Here is a 17,263-nt window from a genome sequence, read left to right as displayed (position 1 = left end):
TATTGTTTTAGACATTTCAAGTATGTTTCAAATAAGTTTTCATCATACATTATCAATAGAAAAAGCATCAAACTATAGCTTCTTGTTCAACAATGTAATAGTTAGCATCAAATTTATCAACTCCAAAGTTTTTACGGTAATTAAAGCAGGTTCCTTCATGGTTTTTTTTTTTTTTTTTTACTAGCTTTAAAGAAAACTTGTACAGTAGCGACAATATTAATTTAACAGCCAATAATAATGTTTGGAGTGATATTAAGTGCAAGAACGCAGGGCTGGCTGGCAAGAGCCGTCAAGGGCCCCTGGGCTGAGCGATCCCGGGCCCCATATTTTCCTGATTAATAACACAACTTCGCCAAGCATTATTATGGTCTAGTCTTCTTTGTGCTGTTTTGTTCCACAAATAACAATACATATCTAAAATGCTTAATAGTTTGATTAATTCCCGTGCTCATATATTTGCAACTTTATTCACAGTCAAAATTTGAATTTAGCAACTCAAGTCAAAAATCCAAAATCACTTAGTGAACTACTAAAATTTTTGACTAGCAGATTAAATGTACTGGACAGAAACAATTTTACATTTGACTGGGCCTGCAAGAACGTTATCTTTAAAACGTGTAGCTCTTTATTCTCTATTCGAGCAACATGTAAGCAGGAAAAATACTTTTTTTCAAAAACAGACATGTGTTTCTATGTTGACTCTTGAAACAAGTACTGTAACAGTTACCTGAGGAGCCCCCATTACTTACTTTTAGCACTTTTATATCCAACGGCGAATTTCAACCTCCTTTTAGGCAAACTGTCAAGATTATTTGCAGAGTTGTATTTCTTAAATTCCTTTGCATATTTTTGATAAAGCTTTTGAAGGTATTGAACTCGATCAATGTTATCTCCCTTATCTTCGTCAGGGAAAATAATATCTTGATCTTTCTCCTCACTTGAAGTTTGACTTTTTGTATCTGTCGGTTGTAGCGAGTTGTCCAAACTATTTTGTAACAGTTCGATGTTGACTATTTTCATCTCCTCTGGGACTTGTTGGTCAAGAGAGTACTCCCACTCCGTTGGTGAAGTAGTGGTGGTCTTCTCTGGTTGGAGGTAGAGTACCTTGGGTCTGTAGCTCAGACGGGAGCGGTTGTGACGCACCCTGTGTAACATTGACATTTAAATTTGAGTTAAAAATGGTATGGAAATATTATATTGTTAGATGAACATGTATACCTCTAATGATACATAAGAATAATCAAAATAACATAGTCACTGAACATGAATGGCTCTCTAAAGACATATTTTAAAGATTGAATTATTTTCAAAATATTGAATATAAAATTAATGCACCATAAACGGTTATTTAAAAAGCTCAACATTCAACTCATTACTATTAATGATTCAATAAATTGATATAAAAAAAACATTAACTTTTGGGCTCTTTGTATGTAAATTAGGGTCTTGATTGAGCTCTTGATTGGGGCCAAGTGACATAGTTTAAGTCTTTACTTTATCAACTACTATTCTATGAATTGTAGTCGGTTCTCACCCCTATTGGCAGATTGTCTAGTCATTCAAGCCAAAAAACAATGTGGGAGAAAATCTACACTTCCGCCAAGTATGAATTCTATTCTATCGCTGCTTCTATGCTTCTTTATGTTACCAGATTAATATATGTGTATGTAGAAAAGGCTAAGGCATAGAAAATGTGCATGCTTGGGGAGTTTGCAGAAGGTGTTTGCTTGGTGACGTCAGCAGCATTCATCAGTTCCCATCAAAATAGTGATTACATGTGTTGAAACTTAACTTACCATGAGTGAATCCATCATACAATTGGCAAAAAATTGCAGATATTTAATACCTCATCCAAATAGCCTCCCCCATTCTATGCACATTTGTATATCCAAATAATATCCTCCAAGCATATCCGTCAAGTGGCCATGGACTTCAATAGCGAATTACGCCTTTTTTTAGTTAGAGGTGGGAAAATGGTACTGATTATGCGCATGAAAACCAGCTTGTAGTGTGGGACTCCTATGGGGAAGACCTATAAACTACTTAACTACCCACTAAAAACCTCCTCTACTCTTCGGACACAAGCCTGGGAGCACTTCATCAGATCTAGTCCGAGTTTGCCTATGCCCAAGGGGCTTACTTTACATCTAGCTGTTTATTTTTTACCCAACATAGACTACAATCTGATGTAGGTAGTTCTTTTTAGCAAATCTATTCAACCCTCAGCACCTCAAGATGTTGAGTGATTCCAAGGGAAAGGGGAAGAAAGTTAAGTTCTCCTTGTTGGGAATGCACTGGGAGTAAATGCAGTTGGATGAACCGGGCTTTCCCATTAAGTGCAGGTATTACTGAAAATATCCTTGACCTGACAAGAACTTTCCAGTAGATAAGAAGCAAAGGTAGTAGTCTAGCACCGTGCCTCCGTTCCACTGTACCTGGTGAGTCTAACGATCCATCGTCCTTGAGTCTCCTTTTTCCTGCTCTCCGGCCATATCTGGAAAGTTCGGAAGTGCTTCTCCATTCTTGCAGCATCCTTACCAACCAATGTACCCCTTTCTTTGGTAGATTGCCATCCTCTCCACTGCCAAGAGGACACTGTGTGGTATGCGGATGCAACCCTGAGTGCTACCTGACTCTTCACTCATGTGAGCCTTGACCGATACACATCTCAGAATTGTAAGGAAGCATGGGCTAGACTGCAGTTATCAATTAAGAGTCTCCCCGGCTAGACCCACGACATGAAGCCTACTGAGAGTAGCAATACTCCTACTTACTCCTAGCGCTTTGTGCCCGTGCGCTGTGCAGAATATCTGGTCTCTCCAGCTGAACTTGTTGAAAGACAATGAGGTACTTAGCAGTGAGTATTGACTGAACAACTGTGTTCCCCAATCCTAACATAAAAGGATGACGGTCTCTGTGCTGCACAAAGGGTGTGACCTGGTTTAGCACCGGTGTCAGTTGGGCCAGCTCAATGTTACTCGCAGCTGTAAGATATACGACAACTATACCAAAACAGTCTCCTCTAGCAAATTAGATTTGAGAAGGTTGTTACGACAACAATTGACGCCTTACACTGACCACAGAAATCTTATCACAGAACACAGTTCATACTTGTTGAGAGTGTTTATTCTCCATCTCATTGTTTTTGGCTTTAAGACTAGACTAGTTATTGTTGTATAGGCATAGAAAGTAAGATAAATAAGTAAAGAACACAACACTGGTTTGAGATTGGCGCTAGCTCTCTCTGACTCGACAGGAGCTCAATGTGACTTTAATTTATGGACAATCTCCAAAACATTATGGTCTTAAATCGTTTACAGCTTTGATATTTGGTTTTAGTTTTTAATTCTACAATGATAATGAGAAATCTCAAAGAACACTTAATAGTTGTAATAAGAAGTAAGTGTGAGACCTGTGTATAGGTAGCATATATTGCGCCATGTAGTCCCGGTGGTTGTACTGCTGACGTTCTGCACCTCCCAGGCAGCAGATGGTGCTCTCTGTACACTGGACCAATGATGACGTTAACCGTAAAGAGAGAGGACATTGCTGAGGCAGCACACAGTTGCCTCCTCGCTCAGCACAATCTGAGACATGATTTATTATTGTTATTATTATCATCAATTGAGGTGAGGAAGCCATCTAGTTGCGTATTTTAACCCAAATATGAGTGAATTGACCTGTCACTTCAGCATACACTTATATAGACAAGACTCTGCTGAAACATCTACTTACCATTCCTACGCCCCAGTGGCGGTGCCAGGAGGGGGGGATGGGAGGGATATATCCCCCCCGAAATAGTTTATATTTTATTGGCTAACATAAATACTATTAGCTTGAGCATATTTTAGAGCTCATAAATACGTATAAAATATGTTTTTGGGCTTTAAATTCAACATTTTGTTAATAAATACCCCGTACCCCCCTTTTTCCCAGACCCCCCGGTGTTCATCCCCCCGAAATGAAATCCTGGGACCTCCACTGCTACACCACTTCTCAAGATTTAGAATAGGTACCACACTTTTGCAAAGAAGTCGTTAATGAGGTATTTCCTAGTTGATCGTCCATTTTGAACAGTCATCCCTTGTTCCTGTAATACTGACTTGGGTAGAAAAAGGGTGTCAAGGGTTTTAAAGGTAGGGATCCCTCCCTCCCCTTCGTATTCGTTTTCAAAATAGGTACTATCTCAGGTTTTACAATATTAGCTTTGTAAGAGTGAACGTTAAAAACATTTTTGCCGGTCCCTTCAAGTATATTTCAAATAGTGAATACATTTATTTTATGACTATACAAATGTACAAAAACCCATTTGGCCAGATTCGCTAAATCTGATACAAGAATCTCCATTTACCATCATATCATTGCAGGTAGATGAAAACAAAACATGATTCGGCTTACCTCTTGCAGGCAGATATGCAAAGAGTTGAACAATAAAAAGTCACAGTATCCCAACCTTTTTTCATCGTCTTAAGACTTTAATGTTAAAAAGACAAAAATGCTGGACAGATTATATTTAAAGTATCCAAGGTCTTAACGCAATTTCATCGGTTTCGTGAGTGTGTCCTTGGATTTTCCTGATCACATTGGATATATGTACTTATGATTGTCAACCTCTCAACACCTATTTGATTTAGAGTAAAACAAAATATCGTTTCCAAGATCATTGGCCGTTTGTGGTTTGTACATAGTTTATTATCAATACTGTTACAAGATCCGACCACATTGTAATGAAGTGTTAAAGAAGGCCAAGGTTTGGTATCGAAATATGGACAAAAACACCAAACACCAGAAAAGGTACTCGGTGACATGAAGGAAAAAGTACTGAGGGAAAGACCTGAGGGAAAGCACCAAGAAAAGGTACTCAGAGACCAGAGGGAAAAGTACTGAGGGAAAGTGCTCAGGGAAAAGTGCGCAGGACTTTCGTTGGGTACTGGGTACCTTCCCCCACTCTCAAAGCACTTTCTGGCCCTATATAAGGAGCATCCTTGGGGGACTTCGTGAGTTGGGCCTCCGGGCCTGCCCCCGCCGGTAGGCGCCACCGGTGGGTCCCTTCCCCGCACTAGAGGCGTGTTGAGCTCGGTGCATCCCATCCCCGCACTAGAGGCGTGTTGAGCTCGGTGCATCCTGTCCCCCAGCACTAGAGGCGTGTTGAGCTCGGTGCTTCCCGTTCCCCAGCACTAGAGGCGTGTTGAGCTCGGTGCATCCCATCCCCGCACTAGAGGCGTGTTGAGCTCGGTGCATCCTGTCCCCCAGCACTAGAGGCGTGCTGAGCTCGGTGCTTCCCGTTCCCCAGCACTAGAGGCGTGTTGAGCTCGGTGCATCCTGTCTCCCAGCACTAGAGGCGTGTTGAGCTCGGTGCATCCCGTTCCCCAGCACTAGAGGCGTGTTGAGCTCGGTGCTTCCCGTCCCCGTACTAGATGCGTGTTGAGCTCGGTGCTTCCCGTACCCGCACTAGAGGCGTGTTGAGCTCGGTGCATCCCGTTCCCCAGCACTAGAGGCGTGTTGAGCTCGGTGCTTCCCGTCCCCGCACTAGAGGCGTGTTGAGCTCGGTGCATCCCGTTCCCCAGCACTAGAGGCGTGTTGAGCCCGGTGCTTCCCGTCCCCGCACTAGAGGCGTGTTGAGCTCGGTGCATTCCGTTCCCGTACTAGAGGCGTGTTGAGCCCGGTACATTCTGTTCCCGTACTAGAGGCGTGTTGAGCCCGGTACATTTCGTTCCGGCACTAGAGGCGTGTTGAGCCCGGTGCAGCTGGTTGGCGTGTTGAGCCCCAGCATCCATTTTATTTCAGTTTAAGTCCCCGGTGGCCAAAGGAGCTGCCTCCCGGGACCATGTATCCGTCTGGAGGTGGATGAAGAGGCCCACCTCCACTATTTAGAAGAGAGCCGTCTAGGAGAGACGGTAGTTGGCATTTGACATTGAGACTGGCGACACCTAGAGAAGCTGCTGCGTTTGGGTTCAGGAAGGTGAGCCGCCCAGCACTTCCCGAGATAGGAGTTGGCATCCGTCGGTGACAGCGTGAGGAGCTGCTACGCAAGGGACTACCTTCAGCCTAGCACTTTTTGAGAAGAGTCTGCATCCGACAGTTACTGGTGGCATCGAGTGGAGCTGCTGCGTTTGGGCTCTGGTTGGTGAGCCGCCCAGCACTTTCCGAGACGGAGCCAGTTAGAGGACTGCAGGAGCCGAGAGAAGGAGAGTTCCGCAGGAGCCGAGAGTAGAGGACTGCGGGAGCTGAGAGAGAAGGAGTCTGCAAGAGCCGTCCGTGCTGACAGGACTTCCACAGACTGGGCTTTGTCAAGAGATATAAAGATAAACTGTAAATATTGTATATAGATTCTATAATTAGTCCTGAGATAATAAATGATGTATAATCTATGCAAGTGTTCAGTCAATCTGAGTCCTAAAATCCCCGAAAAGGTCTGAATGCGGTACAAAGGTAAAAACCTGAGAAAGTACGTTACAACATAATACATGTTAAATATTAAATGATGGAAGCTAGAAAAGCATCTTTCCGCGTATCCTTTAAAACGTGTCTTTAAATTCTCGTATTTATGACAGTATGCATTAAATAGCGTAAAAACATGCTTTAAATTAGCTAAATCGACCAAAAAATTAATGAAAGTAGTGTGATATTTAAATTTGAAGATTATAATTCCAGCAAATAAACTTTCACTCAGAATTTAACGGCAGAGCTTGCCTTACAGTTGATAAAAATATAAAACCGTACAAACATCAAATTTTTAGGCCACCCAGTAAAAAAACATCCGGTTTACACTAATTAGCAGTTAGCTCGTGGGCTAGGCGCCACTCACACCATCCTGGAGGCCCTTAGCAACACTGGGTATCCCCACAACCCTCCAGTAGTTACACCAAGGTAAATACTTGGTCATTCACGCACACGATGATTGGGGGTTTCCAAACAAGTTTTCTTCCACCTCTTCTACTATAATTTATTTTATCTAAACTTCATTATAATGTTGTTATTGTAACTTTTCGTGGTAAGGTACGTGACTGAAAACTATGATGAATGATTAGGTAGCTTTTGAGTGAGCTAAGAGGGTTCACCTAACCATTGGAATACGATAAAGATTGTAAAGATAAAGATTGGCTCGAGATCATTGTTTTAAAGTTCGAGACGAAGGCGAGAGCATTTTTTTTACGATCGAGAGCTGCAAAACCCTTTCAGCCCGTGGTACGAACGCTATTTTTCACCACACTATAAAGATTGTAACTGATAAAGGAATCATTTGGTAGGAATTCACTATTGCCTACCAAATTTTGACTTCAGACTCAGACCAAAGATAATTATATTTATTTTGAGATTACTCTATATTTCGGTTTCGGTAGACGAGACAAGAAGTAAAGGTATGTTAGGGTTCCAACTTTAAAGGTTCCGATTCTTATTTCAACGGCTAGAACGACATAATAGCACAATTTTGCACGTTTGATTTAATATTACCTCCAAACGGTCGTTTGAATTGCTTCACAACCCCCATAACATAAATAATATGTATTGTTAGATCTGCCTAGACTAGAGTTTATCTAATCTGCTTATGACCAAAATACGTTTTACGCAACTAATACTATTTACTATACACTTCTAGGTCAATGGTATACCAACCTCTACGTAGGTAGATGTGTATAGTCAATGCTAATACTCATTCAGTTGAAAATAAGCTCTTAAAGCACTCTGAAAGAGCTAAACTATAGCCATTTCACGTTAACCAGTAGACCTCAAACGCATTTTTACAAGTTTTTTTTATTTAGGAATTCGGGAAATTTTTATTTGAGGTACGTAAATGTATTTGATTTGTTAATGATTCTAGGGAATTCTGAATTTTGGGAGAAGTTTTAGATTTTCAACAACACCATTTTGAAAAATTGTGTGATATAAATAAAAATTTACAAAATACAGATAAAGAAATAGTATGTTTTGTACCTAGGGCCAAAAATGAGATTTTGCCGGCTCGAGATCATTTTTTTAAAGTTCGAGACGAAGTCGAGAGCGTTTTTTTTTAACGATCGAGAGCTGCAAAACCGTTTCGGCCCGTGGTACGAACGCTATTTTTCACCACACTATACAAAATTGAGAAAATATATAGAACATGCTCACTAACAGTCAACACATCTGCAACTTTTAGGAATAAATAGTTGCTAAAGAGTAATGACAATAAAACAAGTCTATTGCAATGCATATGGATACAGCTTGTGTATTAAATGTACATTAATGTTTTAAGTAAATAAGCCAACAGCCCGATTTTCGAATGGCCGCAAAAACCTGCTTGGTCCCCATACAACGAAGAAAGCTGGCATTGACAGCAATACGTAGCTTTCAGCCTCAATTTATGTTTGTAAAACTGCCAAAAACATCGTAGTGTGGTGAAAATAAATTAGTTGACGTTGACGAGATTGAGGAAGTAATGTTCTGTTAGGTGTCTCTTGTAGTAGTGTTTCACGTGTAATGCCGAGTATCTCACACGTTAACACCTGTCCTAGCCTACAGCCAGGTCAGTGATCGGGCGCGGGGAAATCCCGGGGCTCAGCACACTTCCAGAAACTGACAGCCCAGGTCCAGGAGCGCCAATCTCCACCACACAAAGACAAGGTGGGCTGTAAACATCTGAAACTGTTTTCAATAGTCTTTGTGACGAACGCATTCTAATATCACGAAAATGTTTGTTTGTGTTTTCCTTTGCCGTCCTCGTGAGGAAGATCCGGCCGCATTCTCACCAGTGTTTGTGAGAGTTCACCCCATCAATCCATCCTGTCCACTGTTACGTAACATTTTGTTTTGTTTCTACTGAATTATGTCCTATGAAGAGAGTAAATAAACGTCGAAATTTGACAAATGTCTTTGATTTTATCCGCCCTTGAATGTTATTTGTGTTGCAGTCGATCAATCAACGACAATTAACAGTAGAAATAATAAATACAATTGTAAATAACATGCACAACAACAATATTTGCAACACACAACAATCTTGAGATATTACCTACAATGCACTGCGTAAGTAATAAATATAAATCATCTGAACCTAACCATAACAATCCGATGGTCTCACGAGATCTACTACATACCGTCCTAACATCATCCCCTAACACAGCCGAATGTAATGTTATATTTTAAACATATTAAGGGCGCAGAGACACACAAAGTGTTTTCAACCAAACATACACCGCAATCTTTAAAACACTAACTAGATTACAACTTAACTATTGCGTAGTCTAGAAACTGACTAAAAACTATTTGAAAAATCATTGCTACGATAAATAACTCCGAATGTCAACGATCTTCATCCTACTTCATTGTTCACAAACGGGGTTAGTACTATCACCACGGAATAGTACTTACCATTTAAATAAAGAGTATAAATGAATTGAAAGTAAAATATTAGTGTGCAAGTAACGAACATTGGTATGACAGAGTGGCTGACGCCTCTATTCATATTTTTTTGGTATGAGAATGATAATCGTTCACTCAACGTATTGCAAAAATCTAATTACAAAACTACAGCTATAAAAAACAAATTACTTGGTGTAACAACATGGAGCCAAAGAGGTAAACTGTTAGCAATATTTTTTAAGGTTAAAAATATGTAGACATGGCTATTTTTTACAGAGCAAGGAATTTTTAAATCTGTTTTGTAGTGTTGCAAATTTTAAAAGTTATCCTTGATATTTATCCTAAACATTTCTTGGCATTTAGAAGCTCTGTCATTTGCAAAATTCCATTCACATAGCATGTTTTATATGTTTTCTGTAACTTATGCGTTTATTTCTTACTTTAAAAACCTTTGCACCTGCTTGGATATACAATTATTATCCTAATAATAATACTATTTAATTAGTCCAAGCAAACTAAACAAACTTACATAGGGATCGTTAAAAAAATTGCAAGAAAACGTTTTATGGTTTTATTTTGTAGAGTTGGGTTTGCAGAATGACATACTAAAAGTTGCCAAAAATCGGTGCACGAGAAAACCACTAAAATCGCAATTTAAAATGGCGGCTTTTTCCAACATTGGACAAACTAAAAAAACATTTTTCACATGCATTTGTTATGCACATTTTTCGAGATATTGACTTGGGACCACCGCCTGTATTTATTGGGTGGTTAGTACTTCATTTTGATAGGGAACATGTTTTTGGCCGCCATCTTGGATCTGCCATATTGGACATAGATAATTTTGTTCAATGTAATGATAGTGTTGTGACACATCATTACCAACTACATTTTTACACTGATTTCAATGCCGAAATCCGTTTTTAAATATCTTTATTCATTTAGAAGATATATTCAAACGAAAACTCTCCACCATACATTTCTTATGGACGTTTCGTAGTTTGATAATTTTTTTAAAACTATTTTTCTGATGTCTCCAGTTCTTATTGACGCTTGTAGTTCATTCTAGGCTTAAAATATTCAGTAATGTAAGGGCTTTCATTTGAGCTCTTGATCATTAAAATCAGACGAGTTAAAGACCAGCTACGAACCTCAGAACAATATTAAATTTCACTTTTTAGAAATATATTTTTATTAAAAGATTTATAACTCGGGTTGTTAATACGTCAACAAGTTATTTCTGGTCTCAAATTACTCAGTGAATGTTTAGCTTTGATTTTATTAATCACTAAACAAAATCTGACAATTTAAAATGAGTCATGGTTCTTAATTTAACATTAAAATGTATTTATTTTGAAATTTGTCTTTAGTTAAGGACATATATCCCAAACCCTAATAACTCCCGGAAAGTAATCCATAGCTAAAATAAAAGTCAATAATTTGGCGAATTATTTAAGACTATAAAGAGTTTTGGGAGTTATTTAGAATTGGGGATATACGTCTTTAACTAAAGACAAATTTCAATATAAATACATTTTAATATTAAATTATGGTCCATGACTCTTTTTAAAATTGTCAGATTTTGTTTAATGATCAATAAAATTAAAGCCAAACATTTACTGAGTAAGTTGAGACCAGAAATAACTTTGTGACGTATTAACAACCCGAGTTATAAATCTTTTAATAAAAATATATTTCTAAAAAGTGGAATTTAATATTGTTCTGAGGTTCGTAGCTGGTCTTTAACTCGTCTGATTTTAATGATCAAGAGCTCAAATGAAAGCCCTTACATTACTGAATATTTTAAGCCTAGGATGAACTACAAGCGTCAATAAGAACTGGAGAGATCAGAAAAATAGTTTTAAAAAAATTATCAAACTACGAAACGTCCATAAGAAATGTATGGTGGAGAGTTTTCGTTTGAATATATCTTCTAAATGAATAAAGATATTTAAAAACGGATTTCGGCATTGAAATCAGTGTAAAAATGTAGTTTGTAATGATGTGTCACAACACTATCATTACTTTGAAAAAAAATTATCTATGTCCAATATGGCGGATCCAAGATGGCGGCCAAAAACATGTTCCCTATCAAAATGAAGTACTAACCACCCAATAAATACAGGCGGTGGTCCCAAGTCAATATCTCGAAAAATGTGCATAACAAATGCACGTGAAAAATGTTTTTTTAGTTTGTCCAATGTTGGAAAAAGCCGCCATTTTAAATTGTGATTTTAGTGGTTTTCTCGTGCACCGATTTTTGGCAACTTTTAGTATGTCATTCTGCAAACCCAACTCTACAAAATAAAACCATAAAACGTTTTCTTGCAATTTGTTTAAGGTCATATCCTATATTTCTCCGACTAAATATCAATATTTGAATTGTGAGTGGATTTAACTGTCCCCTAATAGAATGGTATTTTAACATTTAAGCAATAGATAAGTGCAATAGAATGTTCCAAACTAAACAATTGACTTTTTGACAATGTCTTCTCAACTTATTTTCTGTGGAAGGAGGCTGTCATTTTAAAAATTAAAATACACGCGGTACAGTAATCGAATCACCTGTAAGATACTGGTTTCCACAATTATCCTGACTTATTGAGTGACGCATAGCGTTATTATAGAATAATCCTTTTCAAGATGACTCAACGCTACCAAATTATCACTATACAGATTTTTATTATACACTCAGAATATATTTCTTAACAGCAGAAATGTTGATACAATTTAGGCCTCGTTGTTTAATTAATTAAAAATAAAAGCTAAGTTATTGGTTGTGAAGCGATTATTCGACTTCAACTCTGTAAAACTGTTAAAAATATAAGAAAACGAGAGATTTTCAAGCAGTTTCATTGTTAGTTTGGACATACATGCATTAACTTGATAGAATTAATGCCCCCATATGTAAAATTAATCAATCCCACAAAAGTTTAACTTTAAATCATAATTATATTCATTAAAACTGCGTTAAGTCGAACGATTTTCTTCATCCGGTCACGCCCCCCCCTCACCGGTTTTTTTCTTCTGTTAGGAAAATTCAATTCGAAGTAAGCAATGGACGAGTTAACTTTTAAATTCAATGTCTGTTATGAGAAAATGATTTGCCAAACAAATTTCTAGAATATATAAAAAAATATCCATCCTTTTTACCTAAACTGTAATTGTTATATTTTATTTTTCCAAGATTTGACATGGATAAGAGAAGTATTTGATTAAATATTTGAATCTTTTACTACATATGAATTTTTTAGGAGTCTCTAAGTAATCAAAAAGTATAAATTCAATCCGAGTTAAAACTCAATAGCAGACTAAAAATTTAGTCTTATTTAACTTATTCTACATGAAAATTAAGTGACTTATGATATATCTGGGGAGGGAATCGGTACAATCCATTTCCAAAATATAATATTTTTAAGGGCGTTCAAGGACAGATTTGGTCCTGGGATTCCACTCATATTTTAAATAGATTTGTATTATTTTCTTCTGACATTATTCTATCCAGGATAAGTAGCCTACATATGAAATATAATAAAGATGTAATCATAAAACATGATGTACGATGTGCTTGCAATATTACCACGTTCCTATGACTGAGTACTTACCATTATAGAAGGGTAGGAGGGCGGCGGGCGCACAGAGGCACAATATGAGGAGATTGACAGGTGATAAGTCCATGTCTTGACACTGACTAGAGACTGACTACTGACTTTACACGACACACGACCACTACACGACTACACGCGCGCGCCTGTGTCTGTGTGTGTGTTGTGACTGGAGGGGGAAGGGGTAGGTCTACCTAGCTATATACCACCACAATGACCAGCCTCAACATTCTCCACAAGCAGCCTCCGTACATGCTCTTACACAACTCACGTTATATAACGCAACTGATTTATAAATAGGGGTACTTCCCTCTCACAGATACCGGTGACCATGAATGGCCATTTATGACCATGAAGGCCACGAATGGCGATGAGCTTAAAATATAAATACAATTGTAAACCCATGTATCGTTGTTTTTAATGTTTCTTTTCCCAGTCTATGATATTTTTTACTTTATTTGCAGTTTGTTATTAGCTTATTGGTCAGGAAAGCTTATTCTACGTGCCAAAATATCATGAATTATGACAGATCTTTCGACCACTTTCCTCTAAATCCAATATTTTTGGAGCACACAAGGACAGATTTGGTCTTCGGGATATCCACACATCTTTTTCAGGGGACACCGAAACTGCCACGACGATTTACGATCATGCTCCATACTGAAACTGCCACGGCAATTAGTGAGGATTATAAGGGTGTTTTTGAGATGGCTAGAAACACTGAAACTGCCACGGCGGATTCCCCAGATAGACGGGGAGAAACGGGAGACTTAAAATTCCCATTTCCGTCTTAACCTTTTAATTTCTTTCACAATAATACGTTGTTTGGAAAAATAAGTGATTGATTTGCCCTTTCGTATTTATATTTTAGGAGTTATTTTTATGTTAATTTAAGGTTTTAGTGTTGCGACTGTTAGAGTATTTACTTTATAAGTATTTATTCCGTCTCTTGAAATTATATTTACTTTAATGAACAATTATTTACCACTAAGAAACAAGTTTTATGTTCATTTACCACTTATATAACATTGATACTTGATTTAAATAAGTACAAAGTTAGTATGGCCTCTTTTAAGTAGCGACATGAAAAGCATTTAACTAAGTTATGAGCAAAGTAAAGTGTTGTGTTTCAAAATCGTCACTGTGATGAGTGAGGGATATTCTCATTCCCGTTTCTCCCTGCACGTTGCCAAACCAACCCCCCTTTCCTGAGGAATCTGCCGTGGCAGTTTCAGTGTTTCTAGCATTCTCAAAAACACCCTTATAATCCTCACTAATTGGCGTGGCAGTTTCGGTATGGATTATGATCATAAAACGTCGTGGCAGTTTCGGTACAGCCCTTTTTCAAGGTTGGACCACTTTCTTCTGACAACGTACGACTGTAAGAGTATATTATAACCCGTACGGGCGGGCATTAATTGCGCCCGCTGCCCTGAATCAGGTGGTCGAGTCGGGTATTCCTGAATTGCGCCAACTACTCCAGGGAGCCACCTAATAGGTCCATTAACTGCACCAAGTGGCGGCCCTCTTTGACTGCATAATTGAGTAGGTTAGGTTAGATTGAGTTTGGTTAGGTTAAGTTAGGTACGATTAGGTTAGGTTAGGATAGGTTATAACTTGTATTTTATAAGATGACTTGTAAACAAGGGCATTTCTTCTGCCGGCAACTCACCCCTACCTGCCTTGGACTTCGGCGCAACTAAGGAACATTTTTTTAGCGGAATTTAAGGGCCTGTTTGACGAAATTAATGCACGACCAGAATTACGACGCAAATTTGCGTTTCATGCATAAATAAGGAACAAACTGGAAACTGAACTCTATTATTAGTTCAACCATAGAACATATTTCAATGTTATTTTTTATTTCACAATCTTTAATCACAACCTGATTACTTTACAAAATAATCCACCACTTGCAGCATTAAACAATTAACACAATGTATTCAAGACGATTGGATATTTAGAGTAATTGAAGGAAATGGTAGACAAATATGGAAGAAATGTTATTTTAGTATCAGGTCCACGTGCCTATGCTAATAGTACAGTAGATATAACCTTATATGTACGTCAATGGATATTAACCAGCGACCACATAGTACTAATTTGTACTATGTGGTCGCTGGACATAACACAAACGAAATTCGCTAACTGCGGTTTAAGTTGCCATTTGGTGGTAAATTTTGTTAGTCAATCAAAAGCTCAAATTATTTATACTTGCTCAGATATTTTGCAGATAACTCTTGGACAATACCCGCTGATGAAGTCATTGGTTATAGGAGCATTACAGTATTGTCTTTAGTGCAGTTGTGTTACGCAAGAACTGCTTGGGTTGATCTTTCTGTCGTACGTTTCTCCAGTTTCACAGGTGTGGTGGGTTTATTCTCAGTGTTTTACCACCTCACTTTACCGTTATTCTGCGGATTGTCTTCACACCAAGAACAGTAGTAATTCACAGCAGATGTCCAGTCTAGCTGGCGCCAATGGAGGGTCCAAATACAGCCCTCTCCAACGGCTTTAGCCAACAATGTCGGGGCTTCCCAGGCCGGGCCCAGACAACTGTATCAGTGATAAGGCCTTATCTTGCCTTCCTTCTTCTACGTAGCACACGTATATAATGACGTAATGATACACATTTTTATACACATTAACGATGACGTAATTGATTTGTATTTACGTTGCATTAGTATTTAAAACGATAATTAGCTTATGAATTATTTTTTATTTTTTGTCAGTTAATTGTAAAACCAATGTAAATAGAAATGAACTATTTTTTATTTGAATAAAGAGTAACAAAAACACGAAATGATTCTGAAAAAAAACTTAAAAGTTAACGTTAATTTGGGAAGGGAAAATTAAAGTCTAACTAAAAAAATTTAAAAAAAAACATTTGATGAAAAAACACTTACCGGTATTTTTATCACTTCACAATTTTATTGAAAACAGAATCAGCCTATTATGAACTGTGTTAAGAATTATTGTAAATATTCAACCATAATCAAAAAGATCGAGATTACGCATAAATAATAGTTAATCATCTCTCTGACAGTTGGCTAATTGGTTAACAACAGTAACCGCCACAAGACATCTTATGTAATACGTAGCCAAGGACCACACAAGTGGCCAAACACTAACTACAAACAACTTTTGGTATAGTATGTCACGTACACGTGCACTTACATAACTAGGTACCAATACGTGAATTTTTAGCAATGAAATGATTTCACGCAGGTAAAGATTTTAAAATAAAGAAATATTTATTTGTTAAATGTTGTCGTAACCTGATTTTGAAGCCCTTCCGGTTTAAAAAAATATTGGTATAAATGCAACATTTTAACACCTATACACAATTATTGACACTGTAGGTCCATTATTATACGAATAAAAAACAGAGATATTGCCACGAATACTTAAACAAACCCGTTATGGATCATAAACATAAACAATGACGTTACTGGCCCGAATCCTATACTAGTAGCATTGACACAAAATGGTTAAGAGAGTTTCATTTAAGCAATGTTAAATAATTGTTACTTTTGGTCCAGTAACAGGATATGTTTATGTTTATGATCCATACATTGTATGTTCTAGTATTCGTGGATATTGCTATAAATAATTACATACTTCTTGCTATAAAAATTACCGTTTAAATACAAAAACCTAATTATTCGTAGCCGGATTTGCGCGCCAAACAAATAACGATGTAACCGGTTGGAATTAAGAATGCCACGACCGTAAACCCAGATCATCCCCCTATTGTACGGACGTGGATATATATGAATGAGTTTGTCACTGTCTAATTATGTTTTCACGGATCCAAGGCACTTATATTAGGAATTCCCTAAATCAAACCATTCTCGATACCAGGAAATGTTATGATCGTAACACATACGTTCGATCGTCAAATCTCCTTTGCTTCATAATGGATTGGGGCTCATAACCCTGACTGGAAGGGTAACGTTTGATCGAAGTGCATCGAGGAGCATTTCAGGGGAAAATTTGACCTAAAAGCAGCGAATGTAAAATGGTAAGTATTACATTTCTTCGGTCTTCCCTAAAAAACAGTTTTACTTTAGCTAGTCTACTGTCGTCGCTAGTTCCGGATCAGTTATGATAGCGCTATCGTGTTTCGTTTCGTGTTATGTCCGTGTTTTGTGTCGTGTTTCATGTATTTATTTATTTCCATGATTTCACGTGTTGCACAGTTTGACAATGTTGAACTTAAAACGAAATTAGTCAGCACCTTACTAAGATAGCCTTGTTTGTCATAACAGAAGTAAAATAGTTCCTATATGGATTGGTATTTAAATTTTCATTAAAAT

At 37.8% G+C, this 17,263-nt stretch overlaps 1 protein-coding gene across 1 annotated transcript in view; it reads right to left on the bottom strand.

Annotated features, from left to right (window-relative positions):
- Nucleotides 1–13,039, bottom strand: part of LOC128988144 (transmembrane protease serine 11A-like) — a 30,160-nt gene extending 17,121 nt beyond the window's left edge. Inside the window, exons 1-3 of the mRNA XM_054409374.1 lie at nt 12,945–13,039; nt 3,413–3,587; nt 750–1,144 (exon numbers count right to left, since the gene is read on the bottom strand). Of these exons, the coding sequence (XP_054265349.1) occupies nt 750–1,144; nt 3,413–3,587; nt 12,945–13,017 (643 nt within the window). The 5' untranslated portion in view covers nt 13,018–13,039. The remainder of the gene's footprint in view (nt 1–749; nt 1,145–3,412; nt 3,588–12,944) is intronic.
- Between the last annotated feature and the right edge of the window lie 4,224 nt (nt 13,040–17,263).

This window comes from Macrosteles quadrilineatus, unplaced genomic scaffold (assembly GCF_028750875.1).
Source record: "Macrosteles quadrilineatus isolate MER2022 unplaced genomic scaffold, UCM_ALF_1.0 Scaffold_1__1_contigs__length_201487025, whole genome shotgun sequence".
NCBI lineage: Eukaryota > Metazoa > Arthropoda > Insecta > Hemiptera > Cicadellidae > Macrosteles > Macrosteles quadrilineatus.
This window is presented reverse-complemented; position numbering and strand designations above follow the sequence as displayed.